We start from the raw sequence: 18,647 nt of genomic DNA on the forward strand, positions 1-18,647 counted from the left end.
GCCTACTGCTCATAAATGTTGACGGTCGTGACAACGTGCGTTTAAATTTTAAACATTCGTGCCGCTTGGACGTGACAGCGGGTCATTTAAATTTGAAAAAAGCGCGCCTCTGCCGTTCTGAAGGGACGTGCGCTGGCGGTTTTTGTCAGTTGCAGGGAGACGTGCGGCGTGGTCAGTTTCACAAAGACGTGCGCCAACGCGACGTCGGTTTCAAAAGACATGCACTGACGTTTCGCTCTTTTCGGAAAGACGTGCGCCAATCACGTCTCGACCTCAGGGGACGTGCTGTCAGCGCGAATGTGGGCCATCGGATCATCTTTGATCTGCACGGTCGGTTCTTGGTTACTGTAGCTATAAATAGTGTGGGACCCTAGTCGATTTGTCACTTCGGCGGTTTGCCTATTGAGCTCGCGTCCAACTTTTCAGCTCGCATCCAATTTTTTTCAGCTCGCGTCTAGACTAGTTACTTAGCCTCCGAGGTTTTCTAGCTTGTTCCCGTCTCCGGAGCCTTCAAAACTTTCTTCCGGTGAGTACCTTCTTGAATCCACCTATTTTCCTCAATGTCTAGCTTTGATAGCTCAAACGACTCTTCAAGTAGGATTGATGTAGGTTCTACAAACCGGGCCGTATCCCCCGACTGCCTTAGTGATCCCGAGGTAGAACTTGAGGATGACTATGAACCCGTAGGCCGAGCCGCTTCAAGCAGTTTGGCGTCTACCTCTCGCCGAGGTCGGATGCTAGATAGGTTTGGCTCCTCAACCATGACGCCCGAGGGGCTCCAATCTATACTCATGTCTTACAATCTGCTTGAGGGGTATACATATTTCATTCCCTTCGGTAGTTTTCCTTGGGAACACAGTCCTGACGAGATCGTGATTTTTCGAGAGCAGCTCGCTGCGGGGCTGCGAATACCTTTCCACCCCCTTTTAGTTGAAGTTATAAACCACTTTGATGTTACCATTGGCCAGCTTCACCCGAATTCTATTCGAAACCTAGTGGGGACAGTCTCCCTTTTCTGCGAGCAGAATTTCCCTTTAGACTTGGAGATATTCTCCTCCATCTTGATGCTTAAGAGACAAGCGGGTTCTCTTCCTAGGGGAAGACGGGCATATTACCTTTCTCCTCACCTGGGCGTATTACCTTTCTTCCTAATAAGGTCCCGGCATGGAAGCGGGATTACTTCGGCGTGCGAAGTGTGCAAGGATGGCCCTTTCAGACCGGGTGGGGTGAGGCCGCTCCTGATTCTGGTGTCACTTTCGACAAAGAGACGGCTTTTACCTCGCCCGAGCTCGTTTCTTCCTTGCCTCTGAGCTCGGGTAGCATGCGGTTAGCAATTCGGCGACTTCGCCGGCGCCTTCTTTGAGTGGGCCTGGTGCTAGCGCTGCTTGCCTCCGTGTTGCCGAGCTCGATGGGCCCAGAATGCTGGCCTGCTGCTAAGGCGCTGAAGCTGTTCTCCGTGAGTGGGAACTCGGGCTTGGAGGGCCGAGGTGACTTTGTTGGCGAGGTTCTTGACCCACCCGTGGGCTACGAGGCGGGGGTGATCTTTCTTTACTTTCGACCCGGGGATGAGGCCTGACTATTAGGGGGGTTCCGTGGTCGGGAAGCCTCTCCTTTGTGAGGTCGTCCACTTTGAGGGGAGGCCTTCACTGGCTTTGAAACGGGGTGCCGGGGTGGAAGCAGTGGTTGGTTCAAGGGTAGTTGAGGGAACTATTGTTGATAATGGTGTTGGGAGAGGTGGTGCAACACCTGGTGTTGCTGGAGTTGGTGCTGTTGGAATTGCTGCATTTGAGCCTGCATTGCCCGCATGCATTGCATGAGGTCATCTAGCTGGTTTTGGCGGGTTGCTAGTGGGACAACAGTTGGTTCCGCGAAGTTCGTTTCGATGGGGGGTGGAAGGGGAATGTTCAGCGAGGGAGTGTTCAGAGGTGTCACCGCCTGTGGCACATTCAGACTTGGGATCCCATCCACTGAAAGGGGGATGGTGAACTGCCTAATGCACACCATCGGAAAGAAGGGTAGGTAAAAGAGATTTAGAGGGAGGCTTTTGGAAGCTTTCCCACAGACGACGCCAATTGATGGAGCACAATTAAGCCGGTCTTAGTTGTCAATGAACTCGCCTCTGGGCTAGAGCGTCGGGGAGCCTGAAACGGGAAAGATTGGAGAACTCTGGGGGGAACCCGGTGGAATAGCTCCGAAACTCAAGTCAGTAATCTCTCAAAGGCAAAGGGTAGACCAGATAGCGCAAAGTTCACATACCTTGTTTGTTGGGGGTAGGGAGCTTTTATAATCACTTCGCACACTTGCTCCGAGGCCCTTGTCAGGTCGGGTATGATTACCCTTGCGTCTGTCAATTCAGTCGTCGCCCTTTTTGTTGGGGACGGAACTGTCACTGCCTAACCGTCTCTCCAATTGGAGATGGCGGTGTCAGGAGGCGGTGGCAGGTGGCCGTTTAGAGTGCGGCCATCAGGCATCAAATCCCAAGTCAGTGTCAGGCATAGTATGATTCGTTTGGTTTTGGTGCCCTGAAGGTGATGTGGTGGAGTGGTGAGCGAGGCGAAGTCTTGAGTTCTGAGGTATGTATAGGGCATGTCAGTTCGGCGAGGTGCAACCCGAATTGTTACAAGGCAGGCCAGTTCGATGAGGTGCATCTCGAGCTGTTACAAGACAGGCCAGTTCGGATTACTTTCTGGTTTGGGACAAAGGTGAATTCGGGCCCCTAGTAGGGAGTTCGGATCGCTGGTTTCTCCCCTTAGTGCTTGCGCTTTAGGCTTGCTTTTTTGCCGAGCTGTTGCTTTTGCCACGTGTCGCATAACTGTGAGGTCGGGGCCAAATCTTCCTTCATCACTAGGTGTTTTGGATCTTCAAACCGAAGGATCTGCAAAGGCTGAGGCTGTTGAATGATTGGGTTTGGCTTGTGGGGAAGTGAGGAAGAAAACAAGCGAGAGCGAGAGAAATAAGACTGATTTAACCATCTCCCCCTTCGAAGTTAATTACAAGGGTCGATTTTTGTTGGATTTTCTTTCTTTAAACGCCTTTCCTTCGTGAGGAGGGACTCATTTATACAATTAGAATGGTGTTTTTCCTAGGTTATTCTTTTTCTCATTGAAGGAGCCAGAGAGGAAGATCGATAAAACACTTTCCCTGTTTTACTAAGAGGATTACCATATAAAACTACCAAAAAATGGGCCGGATGCTTCAGTTGGATCTCCTTTAACTTGAACAAAGAAATAATTTGAAGGGCTGCTATTGCGGAGAACTCTGGTCTCATCGGCAAGCTGGTTAGTTACCCTATTAGTAGATGGGTGAACTTGACTATTATGGAGAACTTGGCTGAAATTGACCACAATTGCAAGATTTTACTCAAGAAACTTGAGGAGCTCACCTGAAGAAAGGCTGTGCAATGGCGAATTCAACTGTAGATGCGATTTGTCACCATTGATTCCAGGAATTTTTTTATATGGGCTTTATTTTGAAAATTTGAGGTATAGTAGAGGGTAAAACTGACATTTTTTGTTTTTCGTTAGTGCTTACCTGGCCATTTCTATTCTCAGAAACAGTAAGGGTACTTTAACAGAGCTAGTTAAACCATAAGAGTAACTTAAGAAATTTGTTCGAGGTGAATCCATAAATAAAAATAAATATTTATATTTAATATATATATATATACCGATATATATATATATATATATATATATATATATATATATATATATATATATATAATCAATTTGAGACTAGTGGAATCGATTCTAAATTGATAGTAGTCAAGACCCTATATCAGGATCGGGAACCAACCCATCAGTTCCAGTTACTGAAACCAGAACCGGCCCATTTGATTTATTAGGTCATCGGGTTGGACACGACCCATTGACAGCCCAAATTATAAGGCAGAGCTCGACTAAATTTCCATTGACCATGAGTGACTCACGCGTGGTTAGACCATGATCTTTTGGGAAAAATCTAGGATATCCGAAAGACACGACACAGGAAATATTTAACCAATCAAAACCCTCGTAAATTTTGATGAATACTATCGGACTGGGGATTGGTTAGCGCATTAATGAATAACGATACCCCTTGATTGGTTACAACTTACAAGCATTTTTCTGGTATTGATTACTCGCCCTTGCCCCCGCCGTTAGCAGCGGGGCCCGAAACCTCATTGCGTCTGGGACTTTCCCAGTTACGTGCCAACCGAGCCACCACTCGGTTAGTTATAAGTATTTCTGGTATCATAGCCGAACGCCTCATTTTTCCTGATCAACGATCGCGAAGTGTAAATGTAAAATCAACGATGGATTCTACTTCGGTTTAAAGTATCTTTTTCTGTAAAAGGTTATTGTCGTCTAGATTCCTCCAACTCCAAGCGAACTCGATGACAAACTCCGCTGTCGATCCTCCCCGCCATATTTTTTTTTTGGCAAAATTGTGCAAGTTTCAATCAAAGCTGCAGAGCCATTCAAATATTCGTGGACATAGAAAGCGCGAGAGTTTTTGATTCTTCATTACGGTCGTTTTCGCCTGCCTTCCTCCTCCTCCTCCTCCCCCTATTCTCTAGTCTGTACTTGCGATTAGCTTGGTCCGTTTATGGTGTTTCCAAGCTCTGACTCATCAAAAGCCCTAGTAGGTGAGTCTTCTAATCGGTTCTCCAAGAAATTTCTTTCTCATTCATGTATATATTACAATCGGATATCGGTGTTTAGCTGCTAAATTCTGTTTTTCTATTTCCAACATGTAGTCAGTTCAACAGTTTAACTTTCGATCATTTCAAGTGGATTCTAAATGCTGCTGCTTCTGAAACTAGTGCAGTTGGTAGTTTATTTCTTTAAATTGGTTAAACTGTATTTTCTTCATTTCTAAATTGCAATTGGCAATTGACCGGTTGGCCCTTGGCTTTAATTAACTATTTGATTAGACATCCAAGTGATATGCTTAGTTCTTGTATGGTTCTAGAGAATCCGTTGCTTTAGTCTGGATTCTTAGAACTGTATCTTTAAGCAACATTGATTGGTTTGACATAGCTTTAACTGGCATAATCTTGTATTGGTTTAAAATTTGAGTAACCATGGCCTCCATGTTTGATTTATTGACCATAGTTGACAATGTTGAGGTCCTTATTCCACTCTCAAAGAAGAAACTACTTACAAAATTATGTTTATGCTGGAAAGAGGTCTAAGTTTCAGGAACATTTGGATATAATTCCCATCCATCTGATTTTTATTTTCTCAGTGAAGGTGCTTAGTCTTTCTAATAATAAACTAATTATAACCTTCTATTTCTGTTTTTAAGTACTTTGGTAACTTCTGTAGGGTAGTACTGCCATGGTGCAACCATGCTGACAATGCATGCTTCCCGAGCAGTCACCAAATGCAAGACAAACCGGGAAACTAACGTATTGCGAGAACCTTCTACTTGTAACATTTTACATATCAATCTTTTGATCAATGGGAATCATCACAATCAAGGATTTTATATTTCCACTTCTCCTTGGAAATGCGGTGGCCAAATTAAGGGCAGTTCTCCATCAAATATATCAAACCTAGCAACTTTGAAGAGACGGCTGGTAAGTAGCTACTAGTCAGTAAAATGGTTTCTACAAAAATTCTATCGTTGATCTTCTATATCTTTTGAGGTTTGCCGTTTGTATTTGAACTTTGTGGTACCAGATACATGTCTCTGCTTCATCAGATGATGAATATCGCTCATCCCGCAATATAGCAGTCAGCTTATTTAGGAGGTACAGGAACGTCATTGAGCGTGGAGGAGGTGACAACCTAAAAGTATATTTTAGGAGTTTGAATATTCTATTTTCTGTCCAGTTTTATTATATTTCTTAATTACAGTTTTAGTTACATCTAATTAGGAGTTCATTAGTGCTGGAGTAAATGCATATGCGCTGGGCTGCACTGATGAGGGACTGAGAAAAGAACTTATTGATATGAGGGAATCTGGTGTTGAAATAGAAGCAATGCAAACTTATGGTGGAAACACCGGTTTGAAATCCAAAATTTTCTCCGAGGAGGTGAGGAATTGTTCCTATCCTGTTTAACTATTAGTTATGCAAGAATATCTCAAAGTCTAGGTTCATTAAAAATTGCAAAATCCATAAGTGTCATGTTTCAATGAATGGACTTTTGCTTCAAAGAATTTAATGATTATGTAGTTTCTCCACCAATGTAAATGGGCATACTGTCATTTGTTTTTTACTAGTCTGTCTATATTCTATTTGTCCCCTTCTCCATACTGTTGCCTACTTTTCTATGCTCAATGCCTTCAACTTTAAAACTAGATGCTGTTGTGTTTGATTAAACAAAAGTAAGGGGGTTTGGTCCCTATATATTCTACATATGTTTTACCTGGATGTGATAAGGACATGACTGGGAAAGGTATTCGGTATGACTACTCTAGAAAATAAGGTAATACAACACATTTTATAATAAAAAAAAAATAGTAATACAGAACCCTTAGAAAGGTAGCTAGGTATCATAGCTCCACATGTATGGCTTATTGTGTGGGACATTAATGTGACACTAGTTGTGAAGTTCATAGATATGGTCAAATAGGTGAAAACAGATGATGCCTGGATGGGGTCCCCACACTTTATTTTATGTAGATCAACCAAGTTAAAGAACATGGAGTTCATGAAATCTCATCTAAGCCATTCTTGAGGACATTTTGATTATTGTATTTGAAATTTCTTTGCTAGTTAATCTTTGGAACATGTTAATGGGCTAAGGATAGAAGCTTTCTTTTGAATTCTGAAAAGCTATATTAAATGGGATGGTTATGCTTAACTCATAAATATTAACCATTTACTTGTTCGTTGCAAGACCATAATGCTGTGTTTGGTTTGAAAGAAGGAAAAGTTCAAAATTGCATCTTAAGCTAGCTCATGCTGTTACAGATGCTTCAACGTGCTGGAGTGGATTCTGTTAACAGCTGTTATCTTTCCTATGTATAGTACTGCAGGGGTACTATTGTACTTTTACTCTTTTTTATTTTAGTTGCTGTTGCCCTAGTATATATATTAAAAAAGCTATGCTGCCAGCAATATCTTTTGTTCTCAGTTCTCTCTTCTCTCTTCTTCTCTCTCTTTTCTCTCTTCTTCCATTCTTCTCTCCTGCATAACATGGTATCAGAGCGGGACTATCAGATCTGAAAGAAGAAGTCGAGTGAACAGTTTTTTTCTTCTTCGCACTGGATTTCCAGATCTGCCGCACTCATCTGCTGTTTGGCTGATTGAAGGTCTCACACACTAAAGTAACTTTTCTCTCTCTCTCTTACCTTTTTTTCGGTTGTGTGCCAGGGCAGAACCTGTACAAGGTCTGCCGATTGGATGTGAGGCGATCAACACCTCTTTCTTTCTTTTTTGTGGGGTCGACCGATCCCTGTGAAACTGTAGGTTGTGAGGACCATTTTGTGTGCTGCAACAACAGCTTTTTTGGTGAACTGAGGGTCAGAAAGTGACCAGTACCTCTTGTGTGCTGCAACAACAGCTTTTATGGTGAACTGAAGGTCAGAAAGTGACCAGTACTTGTTGTAACAGCAGTCCTGTTGATGTGTAGGTCAAGAGATGACTTGTATGCACTATGGAAACACTTGTATTGAGCTTGTAAGTCAAGGGATGACTTGTTAGTGATGTAACAACACCTGTGCTTTTTACAAAAGGAGGTGTATTTCTGAAGAATTTTTTTTTTCGTTCCCCCTCACTGTTGAATTTCTTTAAGGTTGTGTACCCCATTTAAGAGTTGTTTTTGAATCTGAAATCATGAGTGGTGAAGATTCTGCTACATCCGGTGTTTCCTCAATGTTGAATGGAATGAGTGGGGGTGTGGACCTATCATTTACCATGGCTGTAATTTCTCTTGATGGTTTAAATTATTTAGAGTGGTCAAGAGGGATCAAGTTGTACATCACTGCAAGGGGAAAGATAGGTTATATTAATGGGAGAATCAAACAACCACATTCTGGGAATGCTGAATATGACAGATAGAACCAGGAAAACAACATGGTCATGTCTTGGCTTTTAGTTTCTATGCAACCTCAAATAAGAAGGAATTTCATGTGAGCTGAAACGACAAATGAGATATGGGAACAAGTAAAATCATCATATTCAGAACTGCGACACTATGTAAAAATCTACTAGCTACAGGCAGAATCGTCTACTTATAAACAGGGGGAGAGGTGTCTATCTATGTGCTACTCAGACTTGACCTCTATCTGGAAGGAGTTAGATCATTATTAGAGTGTGGACTGGAAGTGTGACGAAGATGCAAAACTGTACACAAAACTCGTCTCCCAATAGAGAGTGTTTGCTTTCTTACATGGTTTGAACCTTACATATGAATCTATCAGAGTCTAGATCCTCGGTAGAAAGGATCTTCCATCAGTTCATGAAGTTTATGCTCTTGTACAATCAGAAGAAAGCATAAAGAATTTGATGAACAGTTCTGGAGGAGATGCAGTTTTTTTGGCAGCAAAATGGAGTGTTACTACCGGTGGGGGAAATACTTCTAAGAAGGGGGATCTTTTATCTTCAAAAAAAGATGGATGACAAGGACAAATTGTGGTGTACTCATTGCTAGAAACCCCGACACACCCGAGACACATGTTGTGATCTTCATGGGAAGCTGAAATGGGCTTAAGATCTGAATAAGAAGTAAGGTTCAGATTTGAATAAAAAGTCAGGACAACAAGGTACAAGAAAACACACTATGACCAACATGGCTACTCAAGAGAATCAGCCCCCAATTCATACTGTGACTCAAACACGTTCATTTGGATCTGACCCAAGGGAGGATATTATAAATTCCTTCTATGACCATTTAGAGCTCTATGGTAAAGTAAATCATCAGATGGATGCTCGTCCCTCAACTTCATTTGCGTCTACATCATGTAACTCTACCATAGCTTTCCATGTTGCTTCTCATAACCCTGACACTCCCTAGATCATTGATTCTGGAGCGTCAAAACACATGACTGGTACGTCCTCTTACTTTCAAACCTATCACCTTCTTTCTAGAAGAGACAAGGTGAGACTAGCTGATGGATCATACACTACCATAGCTGGTCAAGGAACCATTTCTCTCCCTCTCGGCCTTACCCTCTCTGTTGTTTTACATGTTTCGAAATTTTCCATTAATTTGTTCTCTGTTAGTAGTATTACTAATTCCTTAAACTGCTCAGTGACCTTTTTCCCTTCTTACTGTGTGATCTAGGATCTGGCCTCGGGGAGGACGATTGGTAGAGGATGTATGTTGATGGACTTTGCATGCTGGAGAATAAGGTTGGTCTTCAAGTCACAGAGTCTAAGAGTCAGTCCTGTAAGAGTCAAGTTTATTTATGGCATTGTCCTCTTGGTCGTTTATCTTTTGAGTCTTTAAAAGTGGTGTTTCCAAAATTGTTTAAGTCAGTGTCCGTTTCAGATTTCTCTTGTCAAACTTGTCAATTAAGCAGTGTAGAAGTCATTTTCTTTCAAAAAACAATAAATCTGAATTTCCTTTTCTCATTGTTCATTCTTATGTGTGGGGCCCTGTTACTTACCATCTAAGAGTGGCTACAAGTATTTTATTACCATTATCGATGATTATTCTAGATATACATGGGCATATCCCATGCGGACCAGGGATGAAGTACCAAAAATCATCCAAGATTTTCAGCGGATGGTTTTCACCCAATTTCAAACTAAAATCCAAAATTTTTAGTCAGATAATGCCAAAGAGTATTTTCATAGTGATCTCATGGAATTTTTTGCTTCACGTGGTTCACTTCACCATAGCTCTTGTGCCCGAACACCACAACAAAATGGTGTTGCTGAAAGAAAGAATCGACACCTCTTTGAAGTGGCCTGTGGTTTACTACCCCATATGAATGTCCCAAAACGCTTTTGCCTTGAGGCCGTCCTTTGTGCTACCTACCTCATCAACCGTATGCCCTCTCATTGGTTAGAGTGCAAAGCCCTACATCAGCTTCTTTTTCCTAAGGCCCCCCTTCTTTCCATTCCTCCTCGTGTGTTTGGTTGTCGCTGCTTTGTCCAAAATTTGTCACCCACTCGTGGAAAATTGGATCCTCGTGCTATTCCTTGCATATTCCTGGGGTACTCCTTCACTCAGAAGGAACACCATTGTTTTGATCATATTTCTCGAAAATTCTATGTTTCCATGGATGTCTCTTTCTTTGAGAGTGAGCCTTTTTTCCCTGTTTGTCCTCAGGGGGAGAGTAGGAATGAGGAGAAACTGGTTCAGCTCCCTTCTCTTTCTGATCCTCCTCCTTTTCATGTCTTCTTCCGTCGCCACAAAGGCCAACCAAATTCAAGTGCTATGGAGAATCCAGAAGCTGCACCTCCAATGCCATTAAACTCTTCGGGGGCAGATCATACTCACTCAGGTATCTTGGTTCCCATTGATGTCCCTGACCCCATTGCAATTGATACCTCCGTTGCTAATGACTTGGACCTTCCTATTGCTCACAGGAAAGGTGTTAGATTGTACACCACTAAACACCCCATTTCCCACTTTGTTTCCTATGAAAACATTTCACCCTCTTTTCGAGCAATCCATTAACAGTGTCTCTATCCCTAAGAATGTGGCAGACGCTCTTTTAGTACCTGAATGGATAGGTGCTATGAAGGAAGAAATTAATGCCCTTCATAAAATGGCACATGGGAATTTATAGATCTTCCTAAGGGAAAGGATCTAGTTGGATGTAAATGAATGTTCACAGTTAAACATAGGGTTGATGGCACGGTAGAGAGAGGTATAAAGCTCGTTTAGTGGAAAAGGGGTTTACACAAGTGTACAGAGTTGATTATGCAGAGACTTTTGCACCCGTTGCCAAGATGAACTCCATTAGAGTTCTATTCTCTCTTGCTACTAATCTTGATTGGGGTCTACATCAGTTTGATATCAAGAATGCATTCTTGAATGGTGACCTTGAAGAGGAAGTTTACATGGTACAACCCCCTGGTTTCCAGGCTCAAGGCAATGAACAAAAGGTGTGCAGGTTGAAGAAGTCTTTATACGGGCTAAAACAATCACCAAGAGCCTGGTTCAGCAAATTCCATGCAGTGGCTCAGTAGAAAGGATACAAGCAATGCCAATTTGATCGCACATTGTTTGTGAAAAGAGGAGAAGGTAAAATTGTTGCTTTGATAGTATATGTTGATGATATAATTATCACTGGCGACTGGAAGGATGAAATCCAAAAGTTCAAGAGTTTTCTTGCCACACAGTTTGAAGTAAAGGATCTAGGTCCTCTAAGATACTTCCTAGGAATTGAAGTTGCCCGCTCAAAAAGGGGTATCTTCATTTCCCAAAGGAAGTATGTCCTAGGTTTACTCCAGGATACAGGAAAAATGGGAGTGAAGCCAGTTGATTCCCCTATTGATCCTAACCATAAATTAGGTGACAGCCAAGATGAACCTATCAAGGATGTGAAACAATTTCAGAGACTTATAAGGAGATTATTATATCTTTCTATGACCCACCCAGACATTGCTTATGTAGTTGGTGTCTTTAGCTAGTTCATGCATGCCCCTATGACCACTCATCTTGAAGCAGCAGAAAGAATCCTTCGATACCTTAAAAGGTTTCCAGGTGCTGGCTTGTTGTTTCAAAGGCACGAACATTTGAAAGTTGAAGTGTATACTGATGCAGATTGGGCAAGATCCCTAAATGACAGAAAGTCAACTAGTGGTTACTGTACCTTCATAGGAGGAGATCTAGTTACCTGGAGAAGCAAAAAGCAAAATGTGGTAGCTAGATCCAGTGTTGAAGCTGAATATCGAGCAATGCTTCATGGAGTGGCTGAAATTATGTGGATAAAGAATTTGTTGAGTGAGTTGGGTTTTCCAGCGGACAGACCTATGACCCTATTCTGTGATAACAAAGCAGCCATAAACATTGCTGCTAATCTTGTGCTACATGATAGAACTAAACACATCGAAGTCGACAAGCATTTTATCAGAGAGAAGGTTATCACAGGGGAAGTGTACTCCCTATGTCAACTATGAGGATCAACTTGCAGACATCTTTACAAAAGGACTACACCACTCATGACATCATGATTTATGTGACAAGTTGGGCATGATTGACATCTATGTCCCAACTTGAGGGGGAGTATTAACAATTGTTATTTTTCCTATGTATAGTACCGCAGGGGTACTATTGTACTTTTACTATTTTTTATTTTAGTTGCTGTCGCCCTAGTATATATATTAAAAAAGCTGCACCGCCAGCAGTATCTTTTGCTCTCAGCTCTCTCTTCTCTCTTTTCTCTCTTCTTCCATTCTTCTCTCCTGCATAACAGATTCTATAATTTGAAAATTACAGAAAAAAATAGAGGTTACTGTTTATTGTACAGAAGGAAAGGACCTAAACTCCTTAGTTCCACCTAATGCTATTTGGAGGTTCTGTTAGAAGTAAACAAGGAGATATTTTGAGGCTTCTTTTTCTTCCTTTTCCATCTATTTGCTAGAACTAGTGCTGTAATCGGGTTGGATTTGGATTGAACCCAGCTATATCCAAACCCAATCTGATTATCAAGATGTCAGATCCAAATCTGATCTGAAATTTGAAATGTTGGACTTTGGATTTAATCTGAGTCCAACTTGTGACTTATTATGCTTAAATGAAGAACAAATTAGAAAGTGTAAAGAAATTATTTAATTCTAACTTATACATATATAACGAAATTATGTAGATATAAATTATTTAATTTATTAGTTATAAACTTTATATATAATGTCATAGTAATAATTAATCAAACTTGGATTTTAATTGGATTGGATGTCGAATAGTGTATTGGACTTTCAAGTTACTTTGACAGCCCCAGACTCAACTAAATTGATTTTTTCAGTCTTCCTTGGTATTGACTCAAGTCCAAGACAACATAGAGCAATTGGTTGCTTGATCTATAAACTGAAGAACTTCAGGACTCATGCTTGGCTCGAGTCTAATGTTCCCGGGCTTGGCCTTGACTACAATCAAAGAGCAGCTATGAAACATGAGCTGCTGCAGGAGTCCTAAATCTTCTTAAAAAATGAGGTACCCAAGTTACAAGTTTGTCCAATGGTACATGGTCATGAAGGGAGCTTGTTGAATAATTGGCCTTCACAGAACCATAAATAAAGTATCCTAGCCAACTAAAGTGGAGATTTACTGAAGAGAATATCCAAGGTCCTTTCTAAGAAGACATACGTCTTGACTTGAGTCTAATGTTCCAGGCTTGGGACTTTTTTTTTTTCTGATAAATGATGAAGTTTTATTAAGAAAGAGAAGGGGTTACATCAAAGTTTTACAAGACAAAACATCCCAATAGGGACGCGAGGTTCGAACCCAAACAACAACACAAGTTACAACTGAACCAAAAAATGTTCAGACTTATGCACCCCCGTTTTTGCAAAGTAATCTGTCATCCCATTTTTGACCGCCTTTCCCATTGACCAAAAATTGTCATTTCTCTAACCAGCCATTTGAACTTTTTCATAGATTCCTTCAATGAGTGACTTGTCAAAGTTTAGCTGTCTAGCAATCTGTACTCCTTGCAAGACTGCTTGGAACTCCACAAAAAACTGAATCCCCTATTCCAACTGGGCCTGAGAGTACAGCAACAATATGTCCTTGTAGAGTCAAAGAGACTTCCAATCTGCAGGGGCACAATCCACCTATGACCAAAAAGATCAAAAACCTTTTCCCAGAGGCCTATGACAAAAGGGCACAAAATTAGGAGGTGGTAGCAGCTTTTACCACTTGCTTTACAAAGGGTACACCAGTTGGGGGAAAGACACAAGGAAGGTCTTTTTTTTTGCAAGGTATCTTACATGTTTACTTTTTCCATGAAATACTTCCCAACACAAAGCCCCAACCTCGTGAGGAATAGGTTTATGCCAGAATTCTTTAAAAGGGCACAGAGAAAGGTTTAGGGCTGAGCACAAATAAGAGAAGAAGCAAGCCCCTAGGGTGCAGAGTCCAAATACGACCATCAAGCTTAGAAGGATCCAAGAAAACTGAGTCAAGGACTTGCAAAAGCGAGGTTGCCAAATCAAGCTCACTTCCTCTCAAGTTTCTTCTTAGTGTCAAATCCCAACTTAACCCAGTCGACTGAGAGTAGGACACAAAACGATGTACAAGTTTTTTTAAACAAAGAAAGGGAATATAGAGAGTGAATAAGGTCTTTAAGGGTTGAGTTTCCAATCCAAAGGCTCTCCCAAAAAAGAACCTTGTCTCCAGAGCAAATATCATACCTGATTTGGCTTAGGAACTGGGGGAGCACTCCACATCGATTTCCAGGGGGAAGCCAAAGTAGCCCTCAGAGAGACCTTGGTGCCCCAACCATTGCCTACACCACCATGTATACTGCCTATCACATCTTGTCATAGTTTCCCCCTCTCCAGAGGCCACCTCCACAACCATTTACCTAGCAAAGAAGAATTCTTCTTTCCTAAATTTCCTATACCTAGGCCTCCCTGTTCTTTTCTCTGACACACTACCTCCCACCTGACCAAGTGATCCTTCCTACCTTCCCTAGGCTCCCAAAGGAAGTCTCTCATCAACTTTTCTCATTTTTGCACTTCCCTCCTAGGCATCCTAAAAACCGACAGGTAAATAGACTGGCAAATTTGCTAGAGTGGACTTTATCAAAATAAGGTACCCAAGTTACAAGTTAGTCCGATGGTGCATGGCCATGAAGTGAGTTCGATGAATAATTGACCCTCACTTGCAGAACCATAAATAAAGTATCCCAGCCAACATGAGTGGAGATTTACTGATGAGAACATCCAAAGCCCTTTCTAAGAAGATGTACATATTTTAGTACCATACTACATCTAACTTTGTCAGCCCCTCCTCTTCTCTTTTGTCAAACCTTAAACCTAATTGAAGAGGAAAAGTACACCACCTGTTGCTGTTTGCAAGACCCTCAGTTGGTAAATGTTTCAATTGAACAACCAAGAGCTTTGTCTTGCACGTAAACAGTGTAAACCTGATACTTATAATCCAATTTATTTTATTTTTAAACAAATTAATTTATTCAGATTCTGTTCTTTTTTTTTGTCTTTTTGTGTTAATTCATGACTTGTGTCAACAACCATGTTCTCGAGTCAAACCACATTCTAACCAATTTCACAATGTTGTATCTTCATGATTACTGAGTTATATTTATTTATTGAAAGGATTTTAGGTAGAGAAACATTGTAAATAGGGGGCACTACTTCCTTAGGAATTGACTGTGTTTTAATAAAATTTCATGTATTCTCAACTCAATTAAACTCAGCCTTAACTCCAATTATTTGGGTCAGCTACATGAATCCTGTCCTGCTATTGTGCTCTATCAACTCATCCTTAAAACTTCCTGTACTATAAAAATAAATAAAGAAATAATATTCACTAAAAAGTAAAAACATCAAAGTTGTTTCATCATCATCATCATCCAAGCCTTGTCCCAACTATATGGGGTTGGCTACATGAACTTTGTTCTATTTAATGCCATATTCATTGTCAAATTATGGGCACATAAAATCATTTCTAACTACTTCAACCCATGTCCTTTTTGGTCTACCCTTAGTCCTTCTGGCCCCATCAACTTGCAACATATTGCTTCTTCTTATGGGTGCTGTTGGTGGTCTTCTATGCATATGACCAAACCATCTTAGTCTATGTTCCTTCTTATGGGTGCTATTGCTATTCTATCACGAACCCAAATAGGGACATAACGAATTCCATCTACTTCGAGGGAGACGAACACCTCCAAGAGATAAAAATCTCAGTTAACAAAAGATAATTCTCATCATAATTGCCCATTAAGAGGAAGATTACAACTTAAATAGACTCTTGGATAATAACAGACTCCTAAAAACTTGGCTCCTGAAATTAAGCAACAACTTGACCACTTATCCCAATTCCCAATCACTTCCCACAATCCTTAGACTCACCTATGACTTTTAACAGACTCCAATTAGATAGTTATCTACAAAAGTATCAACAACCGAACCTTATCCACTAGACTCTCCCTAGACTTCTTAAATTATTTTGGCCCAATGACTCCCCTAAATTTCTTAAATTACTTTGGCCCATGGGCCCATTAGTGGGTTCGTGACCTATTCCTAGGTTCTTTTGAATGATTTCATTTCTGACCATGACTAAAAAGTGAGAAGCTGTTTCTTCCAAGAAAATACATAATTGGTATGGAAGCATTTCATGGCAACACAATGTGGAGTTGATGTCTTTGTTCACTACATCAATGGAAAACTGCTTTAACATGTTTAACCATTAACAAGCATGCACTTATCATATGTATGTATTACTTGACTGGAAAGGCTATTACTATTGTTTGTCTCTAAAACTATCATTAAATTCACTCTGTTGTTATGGGACAGAATTCCATGTTTATGGTTCCACAATGCAGGTGGATGAGTGCATTCTGTGGGTGAGCATTATATTCATCACCATTTTATGTACACCGCAGCCAACCATTGTGAGATGGTCATCTACACCTCCAGTCTCTGCTGATATCATGGTGCAATGGAAAGGCTTTTGTGCCCTTATAGCAAATGCATACTATATGAAAGGAATGGCATGGTGAGGTCCTATGCTTGTTCTGGTTTTGATTCATTTTAATTTGCTGCTATATAATAGAATGATGCAGTGTATATGTAACAAGACCCCATTAAAATAAGTATCATGCAAAGCATGTTCTTGTTCGCTTATGAGAGAACTTTGTTCACCAATATTTTCTTTTTCACATATTACTTCTACCAATTTAATTTTAAGGACTTGTGTATGTGCATTCGGGGTCAGTGTGCTTGAAATCTCTTATCCCATCAAAAAGATTGAGCTACTTGTTTTTGTTGAATTGAAATATAAGCAATTTTATTTCTATAATTCAACCACAATTTAAGTCATCATTTTCTTTTATGTCCTTTGATAGGTTCACTAGGTTGTGTTTGGTTTGAAGAAAAGGTAGGGAAAGGAAGAGAAAGGTAGGAAAACCTGTATAAGGTTTGTATGAATTTCCTTACCTTTTTCTTCCTTTCCCTTCCTTTCCCTACCTTCAAACCAAACACAACCTAGTGAAATCTTATCTTCTGAGAGAATTGCTTGGTGTAGAACCCTTGAACTGAACTTTCTTATGTACAGGCTTCCGGTGAAGACTCTTCAACTAGAACAAATGGCAGTAATTGGACGTGCCGAGGAGCCATCAGTTGTTGCTAGCCGAATGCGATTAGTATTTAGCACATTAGAGGTTTAACAGTTCTTCCCATGTTTACTTTCAGTAAAAATAGAAGGTGCATGATGAACCTGAGGGAGAACATCCTCAATAAGCCTTACTTAGATGGCCTACCAATACATTTATTGTTGTCATTTGAAGTAAAAAGATCTCTAGTCTGGGCATATTTTGAAACTCAAGCTGGTTTATAGGACAACATTTTTATGGCTACTATTATTCAGAACTAGAGGTGGCCTAGTAGTTCAACAGTCTACATTGACCAATATGCTAGCAATATACATGGCAAGTAGATGGTTTCATTGAGTATTATGGACCTGATGTTCTATGGTGCATTCATGTTCAAGTGCGCAACACTGAAAAAAGCTTTATGATTGAGCTTATAGAAGACATCTAATGCATCTTATCTCTGAAAACTTTACTACTCTCTGGTTCAAGTTGAAGGAAGTTCCTGACAAGAGCCGTCTCTTACATGGTTCAGTATTTTAAGAAAATCATCTGATGGTTATTTTGGTCTGTGCAGGTGGTAAGTCCTCAATGGCCAAGAGTTTAGTTAAATCTAGATGCTTCACTTGTTCACTATTAAAGAAATTGTTTTAGCCAAGGTGGTGAGTCCTCACTGGCAGAGTTTAGTTAAATCCAAGTGCCTCACTATTAAAGAAATTGTATTGCATTGGACTTTTTCATCGTATCCGTGTGATTGTAAATCTGCACTTTAGAAACTACAGATTACTAGAATTTGATGTAAAGAAAGGATGGTGAAGATGAAACTTATGTGAAAAATAAAGACACGCTTTCATATTCTACGGTTGTGTTTCAACTTTTTTGGGTTTAAGCCACAGCATCTGCTCATTAAGTCTAAAGTTTAGGTCTGATCTACTTTCACTTGATAATTAGTCAGTGTGGCCCAGAATCTTTACAAAAAAGGCTTTTTTTTTTCTTTTAATAGAAGTTGGCTCACTATGGCCTCTTTGTATTCAACTTTTGCTTCTAAAATCCCTTAAATACATCTATGACGTAATTGTATATGAGAATTCCGTCAAATATGAAATGGTTCCTCTTTAATTTTCTCTCTGCCTTTTCTTAAAGGTCAAATTATATTCTCTCATTTTAACATTTTCAATTATTATTTATTGATCCATTTGAACTTAAAGGCAAGAACGCAAGTTTCAATTACAATAACAAACAGAAAAAAATACAACAATAAAGCATTCTTTCTTTTACTGTAATACGAAAAAAAATTACTTAGTTTTTCCTCTTTAGTGTGCGATAGGGTCCATAGCTCAGTGGTAGAGCATTTGACTGCAGATCAAGAGGTCACCGGATCGATCCCGGTTGGGCCCTTGTTATATGTATATATAAAATGACCTTGGTTAATTAATTCATTAACCATTTAGAAAATCATTAAATAATTTTTTTTTCAAAAT

General features: G+C 40.4%; 1 protein-coding gene, 1 long non-coding RNA gene and 1 other non-coding gene across 8 annotated transcripts; all 3 read left to right on the top strand.

Annotated features, from left to right (window-relative positions):
- Positions 1-3,911: 3,911 nt before the first annotated feature.
- On the top strand, positions 3,912-18,024 carry LOC148875336 (orotidine 5'-phosphate decarboxylase). Of its 6 annotated transcripts, none has more exons than XM_088964893.1 (7): positions 3,912-4,627; positions 5,310-5,563; positions 5,667-5,780; positions 5,864-6,022; positions 16,402-16,574; positions 17,133-17,238; positions 17,744-18,024. In XM_088964893.1, exons 2-7 carry the CDS (start codon positions 5,333-5,335, stop codon positions 17,771-17,773), a joined length of 813 nt encoding a protein of 270 aa, XP_088821019.1. In that variant the 5' UTR covers positions 3,912-4,627; positions 5,310-5,332; the 3' UTR covers positions 17,774-18,024. The 6 variants fall into 6 exon arrangements, with proteins under 6 accessions (XP_088821019.1, XP_088821021.1, XP_088821023.1 ...); XM_088964895.1 differs by having other exon boundaries at positions 4,090-4,627; positions 16,462-16,574; XM_088964894.1 differs by having other exon boundaries at positions 4,182-4,627; positions 5,290-5,563.
- On the top strand, positions 6,840-7,787 carry LOC148875337 (uncharacterized). The gene is made up of 3 exons (XR_016105094.1): positions 6,840-6,971; positions 7,140-7,260; positions 7,403-7,787. It is a non-coding gene; the product is annotated as an uncharacterized LOC148875337 (long non-coding RNA).
- Positions 18,025-18,492: 468 nt separating the features above from the next.
- On the top strand, positions 18,493-18,564 carry TRNAC-GCA (transfer RNA cysteine (anticodon GCA)). Its single transcript has one exon. It is a non-coding gene; the product is annotated as a tRNA-Cys (tRNA).
- Positions 18,565-18,647: the final 83 nt, after the last annotated feature.

The sequence above is a fragment of the Nelumbo lutea genome, chromosome 1 (assembly GCF_056320005.1).
Source record: "Nelumbo lutea isolate HS-2025 chromosome 1, American lotus-T2T, whole genome shotgun sequence".
In the NCBI taxonomy this organism is placed as follows: Eukaryota; Viridiplantae; Streptophyta; class Magnoliopsida; order Proteales; family Nelumbonaceae; genus Nelumbo; species Nelumbo lutea.